This window comes from Perissodus microlepis, chromosome 4 (genome assembly GCF_051167445.1).
Source record: "Perissodus microlepis isolate ML-2025 ecotype Zambia chromosome 4, ASM5116744v1, whole genome shotgun sequence".
Lineage (NCBI taxonomy): Eukaryota > Metazoa > Chordata > Actinopteri > Cichliformes > Cichlidae > Perissodus > Perissodus microlepis.
The window spans coordinates 16,960,212-16,978,717 of record NC_140464.1 but is presented as its reverse complement, the minus strand read 5'-3'; the positions used below and the strand labels follow the sequence as shown (position 1 = coordinate 16,978,717).

Below are 18,506 nucleotides of genomic sequence, written 5' to 3'. Positions count from 1 at the left end.
CGTGCACGCGCACAGCGATGTTTTCCCTTTTGTTTTCAGGTTTAGAAAAGCGGTTATCTTATTAAATGCTCCTTATTGCCCTGCTGACCTCGCATGGGTGCAGCATAGTTCAGTCAGCATCACCACACATGATCCTCACTGCATGGGGAGAGCCATATGTGCACTTTTCCATTTCCTTTTTCGTTTGAACCCTTTAAATACCAGTGGCCATCTTGTTTTTTTGTTTTTGCCTGATGGTGATGTGTAGGTGTACTGAACCAATGGTGGCCTTTACGAACTCAAACTGTAAGATTACAGAGCAAAGCTGCACTGATTCTTCACAGATTCAAGTGGAGACATTAGTGGGGGTAGCATGTTCGTGGATAGCAAAAGACAAACCCAGCTTCTTAATGCTGGTAATGACCTCTCGTAGGTGAGTCCGGGCAGGCAGTTATAAGGTTAGTGATAAGCTGTGTTATCTGCATTTGTCGCGATAAATCCAAAATCCCGAGTCAAGCTCAGCCGACGGAAAAACAGGCAGGTAGACGGGCACCCCTTTCGGTGACATCTTAACGCATGCGCAGCAGGTACTTTCGACTGAAAGAGCGAGGCGCGTAAGCAGTACCGGTCCACATTTGCAGTTCATGGCGTGTTTATAGCCAAAAAAGTTTCCATTGTTGTCTTTTCTGTGTCGATGATATTGTTCCCATATGGAGGAGGTAGACGTTGAGCCCACTATTACTGTAAGTAGCCATTGTAGCTTAGTGTTTTTAATTCCTTATTGCCACTAAATGGCTTTGCTAACAGGCTAACTTTCGCAAACACCTATTTCAACGACCCGTTTGAATATTTATATTGTACGTTGTCAAGAAATGTTAAGGGGCACACACTCAGCCATGTCACAAGTGTAAAAGTGGCAAGATTATAAGAAGATGAGTTAGAATTACTAGCAGCATTAATTACAGTTTGACTTAGTAATATAGCTAGACCATGTCCCAGTCACCACTCAACCTTCTCACATAATATTATAATTAAATATGAAACGGAATCATTTAATTTTAACCCTCGTCATGTTATTCACATTATTTTCAGTGTAGTAACAGTGTTTCTCTTTTTTTTTTTTTTTTTTTTTTTTTTTTTTTTTAAATTGCAGAATATCCCTGCAATCAGTGATGGAAAGCACATGGGATTTGCATGGGGTCCTGGTGATATTCTTGTGTATGAGACACGATACAAAGCATCAGGTATGCTTCAAAATTAGTACAAGGCACCATGTATACTTTGTTTTCCTCTGTATCTCTTTTTCTTTTTAAGAGAATGAATGGTTTAGTGAATGCCTGTAAAATGTCTGCTACAATGCTGTCTTATTTTTTGCGTGTTTGTCACACTTTAATGTTTCATATTATAAAAAACATTTGGATTTTTGATGAACAAAGATGACCAGATTAAATATAAAAGGCAATTTTTAAATGACGGTTGCATTTATTAACAGAAAAAATGTATTCAGCACTATCTGGCCCTGTGTTTTTGTTTGTTTGTTTTTTAAAAAAGGTAATTGCCCCCCAAACTTAATAACTGGCTGTGCCACCGTTGGCAGCAAGTAATGCAATCAAGCGTTTGTGATAACTGGCAGCAAGTCTTTCACATCGGTGTGACCCACTCATCTTGGCAGAATTGATTTAATTCAGCCACATTGTAGGGTTTTCAAGTGTGAACGACTTGTTTAAGGGTTTTCTAATTCATCTCAATTGGATTTAAGTCTAGAATTGCACTCCAAAACCTTACATTTGGGTTTTTGTGAGACATTCAGAGGTGGACCTTCTTGTGTGTTTCGAATCATCATAGAGTGATTAGAATTCATGGTTTCATCAAGCAGCTCCACACCATCACACTACCACCACCATGTAAGACTGCTTATATGATGTTCTTTTATGAAATGCTATGTTAGATTTACACAAGAGGTAACGGGATAAAAACATGCTTAACCCTGGGTCAATTAGGTTTGGATAACCTTTTTTTTCCCTCCTAATAAATGAAATCATTTAAAAAGGGCATTGTCTTTGTCTAGTATTAAAATTTATCTGATCATGTAAGTGTGACAAATATACACAAAAATAAGCAATCAGGAAGGGGGGCTAATTTTCCATAGCACTGTATGATGTGTTTTACTATAGTTTTTATGGTTACTTTTAGAGATGTGCAAAATATGTTTTCAGTAAACATATTTTGAGCCATTTTTTTCAGACATTTAAATTTTGTTGTATATGTGCAATGACAATAACTATAATATTACTGTTGTTCTTTCACCTCCTGCCTTTGTTTCAGGTGCTTCAGGATCAGGTTGCTCGTTCATCCATGAGATCAGGAAAGATGAGGACATATATTCCCCCATTTTACGCAAGCTTTTTAACGAGTCTCACCACATCTTCGTTGGCCTGCAGACAATTAGAGAGGACCTCCCTAGCAAGAGTAAAAAACCCCAGTAAGGGCGCGTGATGCAATCCCACCTCTGTGTGTTCATATTGTTGGATTGCATATCAGTGGCATAACAATAGTTGCAAAAGTCACACAAAGCAGCACCAACATTGTATGTTTTACAATTTTACCTCTGCCTTACTCCTTAGATTTGTTAGTATCAGCAAAAATTATCGATCCGTGATCCGTGCTTGTATGGAGGAACTTCAGCAAGTTGCAGGTAATACTTTTGAAAATATGCTTCTTTTGGAAAAAATTTCGAGTTGATGTAACCATAAAAGTTTTGGCAGTTTTTTCAAATTTCTATTTTATAGTCTTGTTTATACAATAAAAACACAGGAAAGGTGTGTGATTACTCAGAAAACAACTTTTCTTTTTTGCAGTTTCTACCAAAAATGCAGAGTTGGCCACGCAGTGTGGAAATCAGGTAAGTACTAATGTTTGTGTGGCAATAGCTTTCTCTGGACTAGTCCACATACAGAGCATGTATGAGTTTCTGAGTCAGTAATTGACTAATTACGTCATGATTTAATTGAGTAGCATGGCACAGCTCTGTGGGTTTTATGACCATAATCAAACGGCCTGTATTTAAAAGGGGACGTTAATGCTCAGTTAGTGAGGAAGAATCCACATTCAGTTTTTTACTCAGATATACATTTCATTACATTGTTTAGTGGCACTATACTGACCCTGATCTGCTTTTTGTTAAAGGTGTCCATTCTTTTGGCCATAGAACTGATCTGGAATCTGTGTGAAGTGCTGTTCATCGATGCTGCTCCAGGTTAGAATCTGCATCTTATGACCGGATTTTTGGGTTGGAGAAACACCCAAACAAATGTATGTGCAACATGGGTGTGTCTGTATTTTCAGCGGGCTCCCTGTTGCTCCACCTGCTGGACTGGGTAAGGTTACATAAGGCTGACGTGGACGAGAGGGCCAGAGAGGTGCTCCAAAGTGAGAGCCCTGCCGAGCACCGCGACTATTGGGACGTGGTAGGTGCAGCATGTGCGCACAGTTACATCTTTAAAGTGACATGTGCACTGTTGGTGTTCTGCATTTGCTTCTTCATCTGTGTTTTGTCTGATATGAATTCTCTGGAGAGACGGGAGTGATCACATGGCGTGTGTGTGTGCTGTGCAGGTGGTGAGTTATGTGCTGCAGGGCAGGTTGGAAGAAGTCCGACAGATGCTGGTGAAACAGGCCAACCTACAGCCTGCTGCCAGGAGCATGTACAAGCAGATGGATACCTTGCTCAGCAAGATGCCTTTCTACAATGTAAGATAAAAATGCAGTGGTTTATTTCCTTTGAATGATAGCTGAAATTATTTTAATCATGCTTCTAAATGGGATTATTGTGAAGGTGTGCACTGTTAATTTTACAGTCAGAAATTAATCACACAGGTTCTTGATGTTTTCTTAATGGGCTGTGGATGTGACATTAGAGGAAATTATCTCTAGGCTGCAAATACACAGTATGATGATATAAAATAATAATAAATGGTCTCCTTTAAGTTAAAGTGTATCAAACATCAAATGTGCTGCTGTAGACTAAAATGAATTATAGCCTCTTTATTTTGCTGGTGGTGAAATGAAAATCCGCAAATCTGTTCAAAACTTCTTTGCTAAAGTTTCTGTTGCTTTCACATACATCATTCAGACAGTAAAGGGATTAAGTACAACATGTTTGTGTTCTTTCAGTGCAGCGATTTCTCTAACGCAGCCTAAACACAAGATGAGCGCATGAGCCGACCCGTGCTGACTCACACCTTTGAATTTTCTGTAAATTTTCAGCCTGGTGGCACTCAGACGCTCACAGAGTTTGATGTAAAGTGGAGGCACTGGCACGAGGAGGTGGACCGCTGCCTGCAGGACAACTCGTTTGCCAGCAACCGACATCTGGAGCTCATCTGCAAGGTGAGTGAGGAAGTGCTGTTATTCATGGATAAGTTCATTATTGAAGGGTCAGTGCAAACATCCAGCAACAGTTGGGCTATTTTTTTTAAATGTCCCCACCCCATTTCACCTTAGATCCTTCTGGGAGATGAAGACACTTTGCTGGATCACAAGGAGCTGCTGGGTACCTGGTATCACTTTCTGGTCACGAGACTTCTCTTCTGCCACCCCACAGTGAAACCCACAGAGTTGCATTATTATGCTCAGGTATACCATATTCTCACATCATTCAGCTTTTTAGAATCACTGCTGGTTTAGTCTTAAAAAGTATTGCATTTTTTAAAAACCTTGTCAGATATCCTGTAAATACTGTGGTAGAAGAATTTTTTTTAAATATTTGCGTGTTACATCGTCTGTCGCAAATTTCAACCGGTTCATGTGGCTCTATGATTTACAGTTTGAAATTTGATTGTAAAAAATGTGCAGCAGCCCCAGATTTATTGTTTGTGTATCTTGTTTGTATGTGTGCGCACTGCAGTCGTGCATGACGATGTTTCTGGACTCGAGGAGCGTCCCAGAGCCCCTGGACAACATCTTACTTGCTGCCTTTGAGTTTGACATCCATCAAGTCATCAAGGAGTGCAGGTAAGACAACTTTTTTTTTTTTTTTTTTTGCATCCTGCCATATGTGTGTGTGTGTGTGTGTTACATGCAGCATACAAATGTGTGGTGGTTCATAAACTTCCTTAATTGTTTCCTTTTAGCATTGCTCTCAACAACTGGTGGTTCGTGGCCCATTTGACAGATTTGTTGGATCATTGCAAACTCCTGCAGTCTCATAATCTCCAGTAAGGATGCCGATTGTCTGTTTTTGAACTTGTTTACCTTTTAATTTGGTTGTACACTTCATTAGCCAATATTTACCACACCGTGTGTGTGTGTGTGTGTGTGTGTGTTTAGCTTTGGCTCCAACTTGAGAGAGTTTCTCCTTCTAGAATATGCTTCTGGTCTCTTCACTCATCACAGGTACGCTCATCCCAAGGTTCAGTGTAATGATGTATAATATATTTGCTTTTGTTTAGATTTACACAGGGTGTGACTAATGTGGCTCTTGGAACAGTTATTTTTATCCTGTTAATCTAGTTAAACAATCATTTCCTCTAATTGACCTAGTACAGGGTAAGCTGAAGTGTAGGTTATCACTGTCATGATTGAGCATGTTTTTCTGTGTTTAGCCTTTGGCAGTTGGCTGTGGATTACTTTGATCACTGTCCAGAGTTTGGTCGTGTCTACCTGGAGCTTCAGATAGAGCGCGTCCCTTTAGAGATGGAGCGTAAAGCTCTCAAGGTGCTGAGGATTTGTGAGCAGAGGCAAATGTCAGAACAAGGTAACACGTTGCTTCTTAACTCTTAGACACAAAGATGAGGCTGTTTTTGTTTTTCCAGTGCAGGAGAGACCTAAAACATACTTTTTTTTTTTTTGTGTTTATGCAGTACGGAGTATTTGTAAGATCATGGCTATGCGGGCTCTGAGGAACAATAGGCTGGGCTCTGCTCTCTCATGGAGTATAAGAGCCAAAGATGCTGCATTTGCCACCCTGATTTCAGAGAGGTTAGTTTCTTTCATTATAATTGTAAAGATTCCAGATACTGTTACTTCACCCCCCTCTCTCCCTATTGGCCTTAGCAGGAAGTGTGGTCTCTTCCTGTTTAGTACTGCTTCCACTGTGAACATGTTCCTATACCATCAAACAGCAACAAACCCTTCTGCCCTCTGAATGTTTGTGTTATGGGTTCTGTGGTGTGTTTATGTGTATACTTGTGTTTTAGGTTCCTACAGGATTACTGTGCCAAAGGGACCTTCTCTGATCTGGACCTGATTGATAACTTGGGCCCGGCGATGCTCCTGAGCGACAGGCTGACTTTTCTCGGTATGCTCGGGGAACACACACTTGCTGGAGCATTAGTAGCACCGCTCCACTTGTGACTCAGCCACTGCGTCATTCTCACAAGTTCAGTTGACACATGAAGTGACGGGACATTCAGTCAGGCCAGCTTCAATTCACATGAGTCTCAGACACATAAATGTGCACACAGACGTCTAAATAAAGCTGGCCTGTTGTTTAATGCAACAGCATGCCATGGTGCGTTTTACTACTGAAAAATCAGTAAAAATATGAGATAAACACAGATAAAATACGTTCCTATAGATTATTGCTGTTTGTGAACTGAGGAGGAACATGCACAAAACCTCCTGGATAATTTGAGCACATCTGAGTGTGAAAACTCTGCTTTATGTTCTTTCTCAGGAAAGTACCGCGAGTTCCACAAGCTGTACGGAGAGAAGCGTTTCAGGGAGGCGGCAAAGCTGCTCCTCTCCCTGATGACTGCAAAGATTGCTCCACAAAGCTTCTGGATGACTCTGCTGACCGATGCTCTGCCACTGCTGGAGCAGAAAGAGGTTAGTCACCAGCAACAAGTCCAGTTTTGGACAAAATTAGTGTGATAATTACAAGAAATCTGATACTGAAATGTACGACAGAGATATTTTCTACTGTAGTCTGCATGATACCACCACAATAAACTACAGTGTCCCCCAAACTGTTATGGTGCAGATTTAAACTGAACAACATAAACTTTGATGTCCTAATTATGGTGTAACCAGAGTTGTACGTCTGAATCAGTTGTTGCTGCCCTACAACAACAGTGATTTCTTCTTCTCAGGTGATCTTCACAGCAGATCAAACCTATGAGCTGATGTTCTGTTTAGAGGAGCTCACCTCCTCCCTGAACATCACTGCATCCAGCACAGACGGGCCTATGCAGGTATGCATGTCCTCACATGGCCTTATTCCCTCCCACACAATCAGACTAAAAGCTCTCTAATAGCTGCTTCTAACCGCATGTTTAATATTTGGTGCTGCTATCACCACTCTGTTTTAATTTTAAGATGACATATAGGCAGATGTCACTCTGGAAGTCTTACTAGATTGCTTCATCTTTTTATTTGAGTGTTTTTGTCGTTGCAGGAGGAAGACGTAGAGGTGACCAAAGTGGAGCTCCTGAGACTCGCTCTGGCCAGGAATCTGGCTCAAGCGATAGTCAAAGAGGGAACAGTGGAAATATAAAAGTGTGACTTTGCATTTTTGTACTGTATATACTAAAGAATCATTAATCACAATGTGCTCTTTGATAATAAAACACTTCATGATGCTCATTGAAATCTGACCTTTTTGGAGATGGTTTGTCAAGCAAAATGACTTCAGAACATCAAACATCCATGAAGACTTTATTTTTTTCATGCAGCAAAGAAATGACACATCATACCTTTATATATACAGTCCTAACACTCCCCAAATCTACAAGTCACATTTTCACAGAAGTTGTCATACACCAAACAGCAGGTACATTACATTATTACATTAGATGCTATGTACAGTAAACGCACTTCTCTACATCCAGTATGATGAATAGAGGACTGTCAGAGATGGGACGCAGTGAAGTCAAAGCGTTCATTTTAAATGAATAAAATCATTAACTCTCAAGTATTCAGCGCCTTCATTGTAGCGCTTTAAATTGTAGGTTGGTTGGTCCTTTTTATGTTGAGATGTGGGAATATGAATGGATCAAACATTGTCTAAATGTGTGTTTTACAGCGTATGTAAGGTCTAAAAACTTACACTGCATGCCAGAAAAAAAAAAAAAGCTGAAGTCTTTGATAAAACATAATTCTTAGTCTGGATATAAAAAAATATTTAAAGCTTTGAGATGTCCCTGGATAATACTGGCCCGGGTTACTGTAAAACAAGAAAAACTGAAACAACCCGGATTCTGTTTTGAAATAGCTCCGCCCACATGACAATTTGGGAAGGAAGATGGCTGTGAACCCAAAGACCACTAACAGAACCTGGTAATACCTCAGCCCAGATTAGTGAACCTGTCATATGGACGACCATCTATCAAACATGTTACAGCAGCAACACGAATGTCACTCTTCACTATCAACACTTGACAGACTGTTTGTAGTTGCCAAATTGCATTTGCTAAATCACTCTATGCACTGGTTATAGTCCACAGAGCAAGATTATCTGCTCTACCCTGTGTGAAGCAGGCCTGAAAGAAAAGTGACTTCATCCAAATATTACGGAAGTTTGTTTAAATTTCAGCAGTCTGAGTTATTACATTGAAATTTTGAGATAACTTAAAAAATGTAAACTTATCGATTGCAAAACAGGCTGACGTGGCTGCAGGACCTTTTTTGTAGCAAAGTCCAAGTTTTAAAGCCGGCAGATCTGCCAAGAGGTCCGTATGTGACAGTTCACAGATTCTTCCTATTGAATCTGATGACGGCATAACGGGATCTCAGCGTGGATCACTAAACAAATATAAATTTATCCACATCTTCGGTGTGCAGAAAGTGAAAGGGGTCGGAGAGGACTAAGTACAGTTTCACTCCATCCCACTACTGCATACTGGATAATAATCTGCTTCGTTCTGGATTCAGATTCAGGTTGGTTCAGTTCACATTTGTTGGGTTTAGCGATCCACTGTCGTACCAGGAACAGAAAATAACTATGACAGAAATACTCCCAATACTGAGCCTGGTAGGAGGGGAGTAAACATTTTTAATAATACAAAACCAAACTATGGACAATCACTAACTGAGAATCATTTATCTTAAAAATGAAAACATGAAATAAAACCAGTGTTGGACTCCTAACTGCATTTCTGCAATTACACATTACCATCTAAGTGCTGCTGCGCAACGTTTCCTTCATAACCTAGCACAGGGCTACATTAGCGACACAATTTACTCACACATGTCCAAAATCCATCCATAGAATAATCCAAAACACACTCCCCTCTTCTCTTTCTGCAGCAATGATATCTGACTGAATCCTTCATGTCAGCCTAATCTTCAACTCTCAGGATATATTCAAGTATAAATGTTCAGCAACACAAATAAATAGAAGCACATCTGCAGCGCAGGCTCTGCTAACTTCAAGGTTATTTTCTTTTAAAATATTTGTTGTGATCAACCCAACATTTTAAGTCTCTAATGCATTATTCATTAGGGAAAATGCATTAAAATATCTGTCAATAGCCTATAAGCACCAAGGCCTTACATACCAGTGTCTATCTTTGCTATGTTAGCTATCTGCAAGCGCTGCATCAATCATCAATAAAACTTTTAGTGATTGCTTTTAACATCTCAGCAATAACAACGTCCAAAACATGAACCATTGTAAGGAATGTAAAGCTGAAGTGAAGAATATAACAAAAGTTCCCCCTCCGGTCTCTCTGGGATGGATATGAACACACACACATGCGCACACTCACACCCCTTCATGGAGTATGAACCAGCCTGTCCCTGCTGAGCAGCCGGTCTCCACCGCTGCTATAGATGACCCCACATCTCTGGAGGGGGGAACTGGTCAACCTCTCCGACCTCGTTGCATGGGCGGTCTCCGAGAGTAAAAGCCAGCTTGTAGCGCAGACGCACCTTATCCTGCGAGGACAAGCAAAGAATATGCAAATTATACACACTCCTGCAGAAGGATTTGCAGCTCTGAAAATGCACTATTTGGACAAAAGTGTTGGGCTACCTATACATTAGAGGTACAGGAGCTTTTATGGCATCCCATTCCAAATCCATAGGCATAGATTTGCAGTTATAACAGCTTCCACTCTTAGGGGAAGACTTTGTACAGGATTTTGGAGTATCTGTGATGTGAGACAATGATGTTGTCTGGCAATCTTTTCTCTAGTTCATCCCAAAGGTGTTCAGGGGGCAGGATTCTCCGCTGGCCAATCACCAAACAGATCCTTTATGCACTTTGTTTTGTACACTGGGGCACAGTCATGCTGGAACAGAAACTGACTTGTTGCAGTGGTCACACCCATCACAGCACCACACTGAAATTTAGAATAACCAACTTGTAAAAAAACTGCTTAAAACACCTAAATTCAAAGATAAAACGGCGTAGTCCAACACTTTTGTCCACATAGTTTATGTATTGTTTGTATATTGTTGCAGCTGGAAGTGTTATTATGTAATCTACCTTTGCTGGATTGGCCAGCAGCATGATCTGAGTAATGGAGGCTGGAGGTAGAATGGGGTTAAAGGGTGCCAGTTCTGTTCCCGACGGGGGCTGCAGCTTCAGCTTCATCGACTGGTGGAAGACAAAAGGAAGAGTCAACGCTGTTCTTTTACGCCTTTATTAGAGGATTCACAGTTTTTCTTTTTGTTGCTGTAAGTGGCAAAGGGACATTTTACACTATGAAGACTGTTGAAGCCTCATATCAGCTTTGCATGAACTTAGATAAAGAGGAATGGAACTGATTATCCATTGTGAAAGATGACTTAAGGAAAGAGACTGAGCAACAGATATCACAAGTGAAAGATGAAGTTAAGACATTGTGGATTAGTGAACAATTAAAGTTTCTTTCAGTTAAAATAGTCCATCCATCCATCGCTTTTGCAGGGAAGCAGCAGCCTAAGCAGTGCTCATCCAGTGGAACACCAAGGCATTCCCAGGACACCTGAGAGGTGTAATCTCTTCATCGTGTGCATCAAGGTCTCCAGTGGACCTGCTTCCCAGTCAAACATGCCCAGAACACCTCAGCCAGGAGGTGCCCAGGAGCATCCTCGTCAGATTCTCAAACCACCTCAATTGTCTCCTTTTGAAGCAGAAGACTAGCAGCTCTACTTTCAGTCCCTTCAGAATCACTGAACTCAGTCACAGAAATGAGAGAAAGCTCATTTCTGCTGCTTGTATCTGCATACTTTATTCTTTCTGTCGACATCCAAAGCTTGTGACTACAGGTGAGGGTAGAGACTAATTGGTAAATTGGCTCAGTGTCCCAAAACAGTCTATCAATCTGTAATAATGCAATACTCTGCAGTGAAGCTTGAGAAACAGACCGAGAACGCCCCTCTATGGCAAAGACATTCCCTCCATCAGCGTTCTCCCCCAGCTGGACAATGCACCCTGACACAGTGCAAAAACTGCCACGAACAAAGAGCTAAAGGCACGGACCTGTTGCTAGTTGAGGAACTGTCTATGCACCAGTGGGTCAGAGCTATTTTAACATTCACAACATTAGGTAGTTAGTTTTAAGATTATTGGCTGACTGGGGTATGTTCTTGGAAAGCTTTTAAAGCTGTGTTTTTAGAAGGTGTTATTGGACAAGAAACATCCAATCATCCAATAACGTTTCAGTATATGAAAAATGAAGTAATCTGATAGAGCTAAACTGTTTTCAAGCTTTAGAAATTCAGCCTGTCACTTTGGATTTCAATCAAACCTCTACTCATCACAAATATCTTGATTAGTACAAAAATAATAGAAGGAATGAAAACATCCATAAAAAGTACTTTAAAGCCAAAATCAGCACTGACTTACGTATGAATCCTGTGGTTGGAGGATAAGACAAAACATTTCAAGAGATCTAAAGAGAGACTTTTCCAGTTATCGCTCAGGAAATGAGTAGGTGATAGGTCACAATGTAGGAGCCAATCAAAAGCAAACACTAGGTGATGCTCACAACGAAAGAACAGATGTGTTAATGTCTTTACCTTGGGCACAGCAGCTTGTAGGACCACATTGTGAACAGGCAGGGGCGCTGTATTAAGCATCGACACCACCATTACCAACACGTCAGGCCGCCCAGGGGGACAGTCAGAAGCAAAGTTGAGCAGCATGCGAACGCCATCCTTGTCATATGCAGTCACAGGTAAGACTTTACCTGAAGACACAGAGAATAGCCAGTCAAGCAGAGGCAGCCATTAACTACCCTCTCAGGTGCTGAGCCCTGTCTTTGTCTCTTACTCGGTCTGATGGCCTCCAGAGGGACGTGTACGTTGCTCAGGGAGATTTCATTGGCTCTAGCCGGGCTGCCCTGGAGTGGAGGGTGGCAAGGGGACAGAGAGCGGAACAGCGGACTTCCTGGGGCTGAGTCGAAGCTGTGAGCCTTCACATGGGACAAGGCTGGAGAGCCAGGCAAGGGTCCTTGGAGAAGAGCCGCTGAAGAGGGCGAGCCCTGCACAGGTACGAGGGGCGGTGCTGCTGCAGGCACTCCAAAGCTGGTTCCTCTGGCCGTCGTCTGGTTGGATAAACTGAAAATCCCATTTAATAAATGCCAATAAGACCTCACAGTGCTGTTCTTGAAAAGTATCGGATACTTATGCCAAAATATCCTCAGATTAGTTCTTTACGAGACAGAATTGCAGAAACCTTGCTACTTTGAGAATTTAAAATACAGGTTTCAAATAAACAGTGGACGGAAAAACGTGAATAGATCACCTCTTGTGATCTGAAAAGCCCATCATGGCCAGGTCCTGCAGGTTCTGTAGACTGTGGGTGACAGCTGGCTCAGCTGGTGGCACCACTGGACCTGAACAAGCTATGCTGCCAAACATACCAACACTTGTTGCTGGGGCCTGTGGAGGACAGGAGGAGGAAAGATAATTTACACACTGTTACACACTGACTACATATCTGCAGTTAGTTATCCTAGAGTACCTGCAAGGAACTCCACTGGTTGGAGATTTCATCCAGCTTTGGTTTTGATTGGCTGCTCTGAGAGGTAGGAGGGTCATTCAGTCCTGGAAGATGATGCAGGCATTTGTCATCATACAAGACTTTTTTTATTTATCTCTCATAAGATACAACAAAAACATGACTCGTTAGATGATTTTCTCATTTAGCGCTTCACTAAAACACAATAAAAGCATATTTCCAAAACTGTCAAACTGCTCCTTTAATTCAATGAGACACGTTGGGGATGCTCTACCAAGAGACAGTAGCTCATCATCCAGGAGAGAGAGTGCAGTGGAGGCCTTGTTGGCAGGGGGATGACTCGGGCTGCTGCCCTGACTGCCAGCGAGGTGTTTGGGAGGAGGAGGCAGGACGGGGATGGGAATCACTGTGAGATCAGCAGCAACAGGATGTGAGGGCTGGGGTGGTGGAGCAGCAGGCTGTGGAGGGCTCGGAACATCAAGGCCGGCGAGGTCGATCAGTGTATCTGTGGTTTCTGCTGAGCGACACAGACATGAAAGGAGAATGCAGCAGATGTATTAGATACAAAAGGGCAATCAAGTTTTTAGAAAAAAAACCCCAAAATTCTGACCGCTCTCGCTGTGACCAGCTGTCGATAGAGGTTCTTCACTGTCGCCGTTGATTGGTTGCCCCTCAACAATCTTCTTATAGGCGTTGATGACTCTGGAGAGGTCATCGCTGGCCTGGAGGATGTCACCTGAGGAGCCCAAGGTCAGTGGTTATAGATTTTACGCACAAAAAGTGAAGACAGGGCTTGCTCAGTCAAACCGAGACCAATGTGACAAACCTAAACTGGTGTCATTGTCCTCCGTCTCAGTGGCCATTTTGAAAGCAGCTCGTCTCAGCTTGTCACAGCGCTCATAGAGCTCCTGAGAGGTGACACAAAGGACGTGCTGTACGGTTAACGTGCAGATGTGACACCAGCTGCTGTGTGCTGCTGCTGTTAGAAACTTGACAGACATTAAAGAATTTTAAAATATCAAATGAAAACATCAGGTTCAAACTATATTTGTTAAAAAACGCTGTGCATTCAACACACAATGAAATGATAAAACAAATTACTGGAGTGCAAAATATGAATTACTTTATCTGTGCCTTTAAATACTGAATTGAAAATATCTGTTCCAACTTTTTCCATTTTCTGATTGTTGAGTAAAGAATAAAGAAGATGATCCTGTTGAATTGTATGTGTGCTTTTTTTCCCCTGCAGGGACCAACCAGCAATTTCCACACAAAGTGCCAAAAACTGCAGTTCCTTAAATGGCCACTTGAGGCTGGTTCCAAATATGAGGTTAAAATTTCAAATTTTTCAGTAGAAAAAAAAAACGTGCATGTGTCCTGTATAGCAGCGGTCCCAACCTTTTTTGCGCCACGGACCGGTTTATGCTCGACAATATTTTCACGGACCGGCCTTTAAGGTGTCGCGGATAAATACAACAAAATAAAACTAGTACCGGTACCGAAAAAAAAGAAGATTTATTCATAACACACGTGAAAAGACCCAGGAAAACCGAGTTAACGATAAAAACGATAACAAAATAACGCTGAAAACCGATAAAAACCCTCAAAACCATACATTTCACACCTTAGCCTCAACTCTCGCGGCCCGGTACTAAACGACTCATGGACCGGTACCGGTCCGAGGCCCGGGGGTTGGGGACCGCTGCTGTATAGGTCATTTTCCCCCTTCACAACAACTTTAGACATTGTTGTTGTACATTTGCTGCTGTGCTTGGGGTCATTGTTCTACTGCATGACCCAATTTAAGCCAAGTTTCAGCTGTCAGACGGATGGCCTCCCAACTGTGTCCAGAATACTTTGGTAAACAGAAAGGTTCATGGGCAAAATGACTGCAAGGTGCCCTGTGGCTGCAAAACAAGCCCGAATCATCACCCATCCACCATCATTTGAATGACAGGTGGGTCATCAACACAGCAGGCTTTAGTTGTTAGCTCCTTGCTGAGCTAAATCAAATGACTGAACTGGAAGTGTCTGCTGTGTTTATGGTGTTTGTGCGTTTTTGAGCATTTTAATTCAGTATAGCATTGCATAGCTATCCATTCGGTTAAATGTACTCACCCAGTCCAACAAGAATGTGCTTCCATTTTTTAAATGAAGATATTATGTCATTTGCAATAATTAGCACGTGACTGTGTCTGTGCGATTCATCTCGCAGTCTATTGATGTAGTTTCCGAACAAACCTAGCTAGCTGATAACTCAAAGCTGCACCATCTTGTCCAGTTATGGCTACTTTTGGTGACTAAAATCAATCTCAAAAAGGCAGCTCACAAGCCAGTGGGTTACATCGCAGTGGTCACCTCCATCTGTTATATACAGTCTATGGCGTGGACGCACACCTTAATAATCTCCTTGTCTGAGTCAGTGGAACTGTCTTTATTGTAGTGGGACAGCATCTCGGTCAGTAGCTTGACGTTGATGTTCACCTCCTCCAGTGTGTGCATTCGCTTTGTAACCTTCTGCACCCGTGCCTCATCCTGGCAAAATATAAAACCCAATAAAGGGTTTTACATCAGAAAAATAGTGCAAAGTGCATTTGAAAAAGAACACAATGGCTGCGGTAAATAGTCTCATTCAAAAGGGTCTGACATGTCTCACCTCTTTCACCATGTTTTTGATTAATCTGTTGGCTTCCTGAAGATCTTCTGGGTTTTTACTCCGGAGAAGCTCAGCAAGCAGCTACACAGACACAGACATCAGTCTGCTAGTTGTAATAATATAAGTATACGGAGTATATTTACACTAAAACAAATGATTTCAATAGGATGAGGCAATCTCTCACCTTGCCCATGTCCTCGTTGTCAAACACAGGATGTTTAGGTCGCGTTGGAGGAGAAGGAATCAGAGTCCTATCCAGCGGTAACTCTGGGTCATGTGCCACAAGGCCTGTCAAAGAGAGCAAGGACAGGACTGAGGAAGATGTGTCTTTATATCCTTTATGCTAATCTGACTGATCCACATCCACACATACCCTGTCTCTTCAGCGTCTGGTAGGCTTCACCGATCTTGGTTTCACTGGGAAAAGCGACGGTCCAGCTGTACAGCATTTCAACAATCTTCAATTTCACCTTCTCAGGTGCACTGTCGCCCATGTACTGGAAATACAAAGCAATGACTCATTAGCCACTCAGCACGTGTTTTATCAGCACGAAACCTACCTGAAGACGACCCACCTTTGGAGAAACAACTTTAATCAGCTCATTCAAAAATCTATATTTTCCGACTTCATTGTGAAACCGTCTGCCGCAGTTCTTCATACACGCCTCCAGCACCTGCCCACACGACATTTATGTGAATGGTTGGTTTAGCAGTTCGTAAAAATGTGCTTGCTGACGGTTCTGTGCAGCATTTCTTACTGTCAGAGCTTGAAGGGCTTCCCATTCTTGTGGAGAGTGGATTTTGTGTACGAGCAGCGTTACGGCTATCTGGGGACTGCAAAAAAAAGAGACCGGAAAGAAAAAATAAATCCATAAATATATTCCTGTGCTAGTTGAAAAAAATTAAAATGCATTAGACGTTACCCTTCCAGTTCCTTGTTGATCTGATCACAGAAGCCAATGATGTACTCCCAATCCTCTTGCCGGTTTGTTGGATGGGTGGCTTTATCTGTAAGAGAAAGACCATTGCACCAACTAAACATATGCCTTTAAGTAGCATCTTCTTCAGTGAATCTGATGGGTTCCTTCCTGTGAAAAGGGAGTTTTTCCTTCCCACTGTCACCATGTGCTTGCTCAAAGGGGATTGCCTGATTGTTGGGGTTTTCTTTGTATTATTGTACGCCTGGAGGCCACTGTAGTTGTGATTTTGCGTTATATTAATAAAACACAAATTGGATCAGAAAACTGCATATAACATAAAGCTCGACATTTACTCACTCCAAGTAAAAAATCCTGCTTACAGTCAGAACAAGCAGGCTAAAAAGTAGTTCTGCATTAATTATCCTCTCTGACCAATATTTCTAAAGAATCTGATATTATCGGACTGTTGATAGTGGTCATCAGTGATGTATTATTATTAAGACTAATCAGCTGAATACTTTGTATACAGAGAGTTTAGTCTGACCCATTGTGACGATGAGGATAAAAAGAAAAGCTCTGAACCAAAAAAACAAAACAAATAATAACATAAAACAAAAAAATCAACATAAATATCAGGATTTGTTATTGGCCAAAATGTTCATTTAAACATCAGTATCAACACAGAATTCACAACCACTGCGTCCCTAGTTTTATATTTGATGTATTTAATATTAATCTGTTTTTATTTGGTAATATGCGAGACACATAAACACAACACTTGAAGTCAACAGACTCACAGACATCCCACAAGCATCTACACCATCGCCTCCTTATTCTTTCTCTACAACCAGGTTTTTAAAGACTGAAACTAAAAACACAGACCTGTATATAAACAGCCCCAAACACTCCCCTCCTGGTCATGCGTCTATAAATAACTACTTGCGCCACACACCTGCTTGCCCTTGTTATCCTGCCCCACCCCACCCTTAACCAGTCTAAAGGTATCTGGCATCAATCCACAGTGAAAGCCTCCCCCAATCCAAGCCTGAGGCCTTGCTCACTGCTTCATTATCAATAAATATTTATCATTCACATTTGGGGTTGGGGGTCCTTAAGTTTCTGTGGCTAATTACTAAGAGAAATCTGAAATGTGATAAGCTTTGAGGGCTCAAACCCCTTGCTTCCTTCTCTGCAATGTTTACTCTGCAGATTGTCAAAAGATATGGCTGATCCTTTCAGTTTTTTAGTTTATTCAGTCATCTATCCACCACCTCAGATTTCCAGTCATCCACATACAGCACACACTGACTCACCCCCGTCTTGGGTAAACAAACTTATTGAGTAACCTGGGTTACCTGGTTTAATCTTCACAATACCTTCTATTTAAATGTTTGCACAATCCAAATCTCAAAAGCCAAAAAAAACACAGCAATATTTCTTACATATATATACATGTATGTATATACATTAACTATATACACACATGTGAGTCCCGTGTGCTGACCCCGACAATGCAGTGACTGTTACAACTCCTCCCCTGTGTAATAACAGATGCATTGTCCACAGTTTCCAGTGTTGTGCATTCATCTCCCACACCCATCTGTTTCTGCCATGAAAGCTGCGCTCAAGCTGTACAGCGTGGGGTAACTATCCGCGGAGCTCCACGCCTCTGCACAATCACTGCACGCACTGATCTGTCACTGGCAAAGACTTGTGTTTATTACAGCTCTCCACCCATTCAGCTAAACATGCAGACAGTGATTGGACTGGGCTGGCAGCCTGGGTCTCTGCTCAAACTGCAGGAAAGACGCTTTCAACGAGGCGCTGACAGCTTCTGCACACGCTGATTTTCTCCTCCGTCACAGCGGAGCAACGCGTCTAGCTAATTAGCCATGCTATTTAATTAATAAAAATGGGATTAATAACTCACTGAGCCAAGATTCAAGCGACTCCCCTTCCTGGTACGCCATAGCACTACAAACATCGCGTGATGTCACCGGCGTGTGCGCGAGAGTCCGAAGAAAAAAAAAATATTGTCGGAATTAATTTCACAAAAAGACAA

The 18,506-nt window shown here is 41.8% G+C and overlaps 2 protein-coding genes across 4 annotated transcripts; one reads left to right on the top strand and one right to left on the bottom strand.

Moving 5' to 3' along the window:
- The first annotated feature begins 244 nt into the window (after nucleotides 1-244).
- Nucleotides 245-7,569, top strand: nup85 (nucleoporin 85). 2 transcript variants are annotated; one of them, XM_084926139.1, is made up of 19 exons: nucleotides 245-412; nucleotides 1,133-1,223; nucleotides 2,305-2,461; nucleotides 2,604-2,674; nucleotides 2,838-2,881; nucleotides 3,166-3,235; nucleotides 3,325-3,446; nucleotides 3,595-3,729; nucleotides 4,246-4,368; nucleotides 4,483-4,614; nucleotides 4,886-4,992; nucleotides 5,112-5,195; nucleotides 5,308-5,373; nucleotides 5,583-5,734; nucleotides 5,841-5,958; nucleotides 6,177-6,277; nucleotides 6,656-6,807; nucleotides 7,071-7,172; nucleotides 7,376-7,569. In XM_084926139.1, exons 2-19 carry the CDS (start codon nucleotides 1,163-1,165, stop codon nucleotides 7,472-7,474), a joined length of 1,896 nt encoding a protein of 631 aa, XP_084782265.1. In that variant the 5' UTR covers nucleotides 245-412; nucleotides 1,133-1,162; the 3' UTR covers nucleotides 7,475-7,569. The 2 variants fall into 2 exon arrangements, with proteins under 2 accessions (XP_084782265.1, XP_084782264.1); XM_084926138.1 differs by lacking the exon at nucleotides 245-412 and adding an exon at nucleotides 549-722.
- Nucleotides 7,570-7,616: 47 nt separating this feature from the next.
- Nucleotides 7,617-18,503, bottom strand: gga3b (golgi associated, gamma adaptin ear containing, ARF binding protein 3b). 2 transcript variants are annotated; one of them, XM_084926136.1, is made up of 17 exons: nucleotides 18,375-18,503; nucleotides 16,448-16,532; nucleotides 16,283-16,358; nucleotides 16,100-16,198; nucleotides 15,898-16,021; nucleotides 15,709-15,812; nucleotides 15,525-15,605; nucleotides 15,266-15,403; nucleotides 13,695-13,776; nucleotides 13,479-13,604; nucleotides 13,143-13,385; nucleotides 12,872-12,954; nucleotides 12,653-12,789; nucleotides 12,179-12,465; nucleotides 11,926-12,095; nucleotides 10,409-10,519; nucleotides 7,617-9,855 (listed from the first exon to the last, which is right to left on the bottom strand). In XM_084926136.1, the coding sequence occupies exons 1-17, from the start codon at nucleotides 18,412-18,414 to the stop codon at nucleotides 9,745-9,747; spliced, it is 2,097 nt and encodes a 698-aa protein (XP_084782262.1). In that variant the 5' UTR covers nucleotides 18,415-18,503; the 3' UTR covers nucleotides 7,617-9,744. The 2 variants fall into 2 exon arrangements, with proteins under 2 accessions (XP_084782262.1, XP_084782263.1); XM_084926137.1 differs by having other exon boundaries at nucleotides 13,143-13,382; nucleotides 18,375-18,501.
- Between the last annotated feature and the right edge of the window lie 3 nt (nucleotides 18,504-18,506).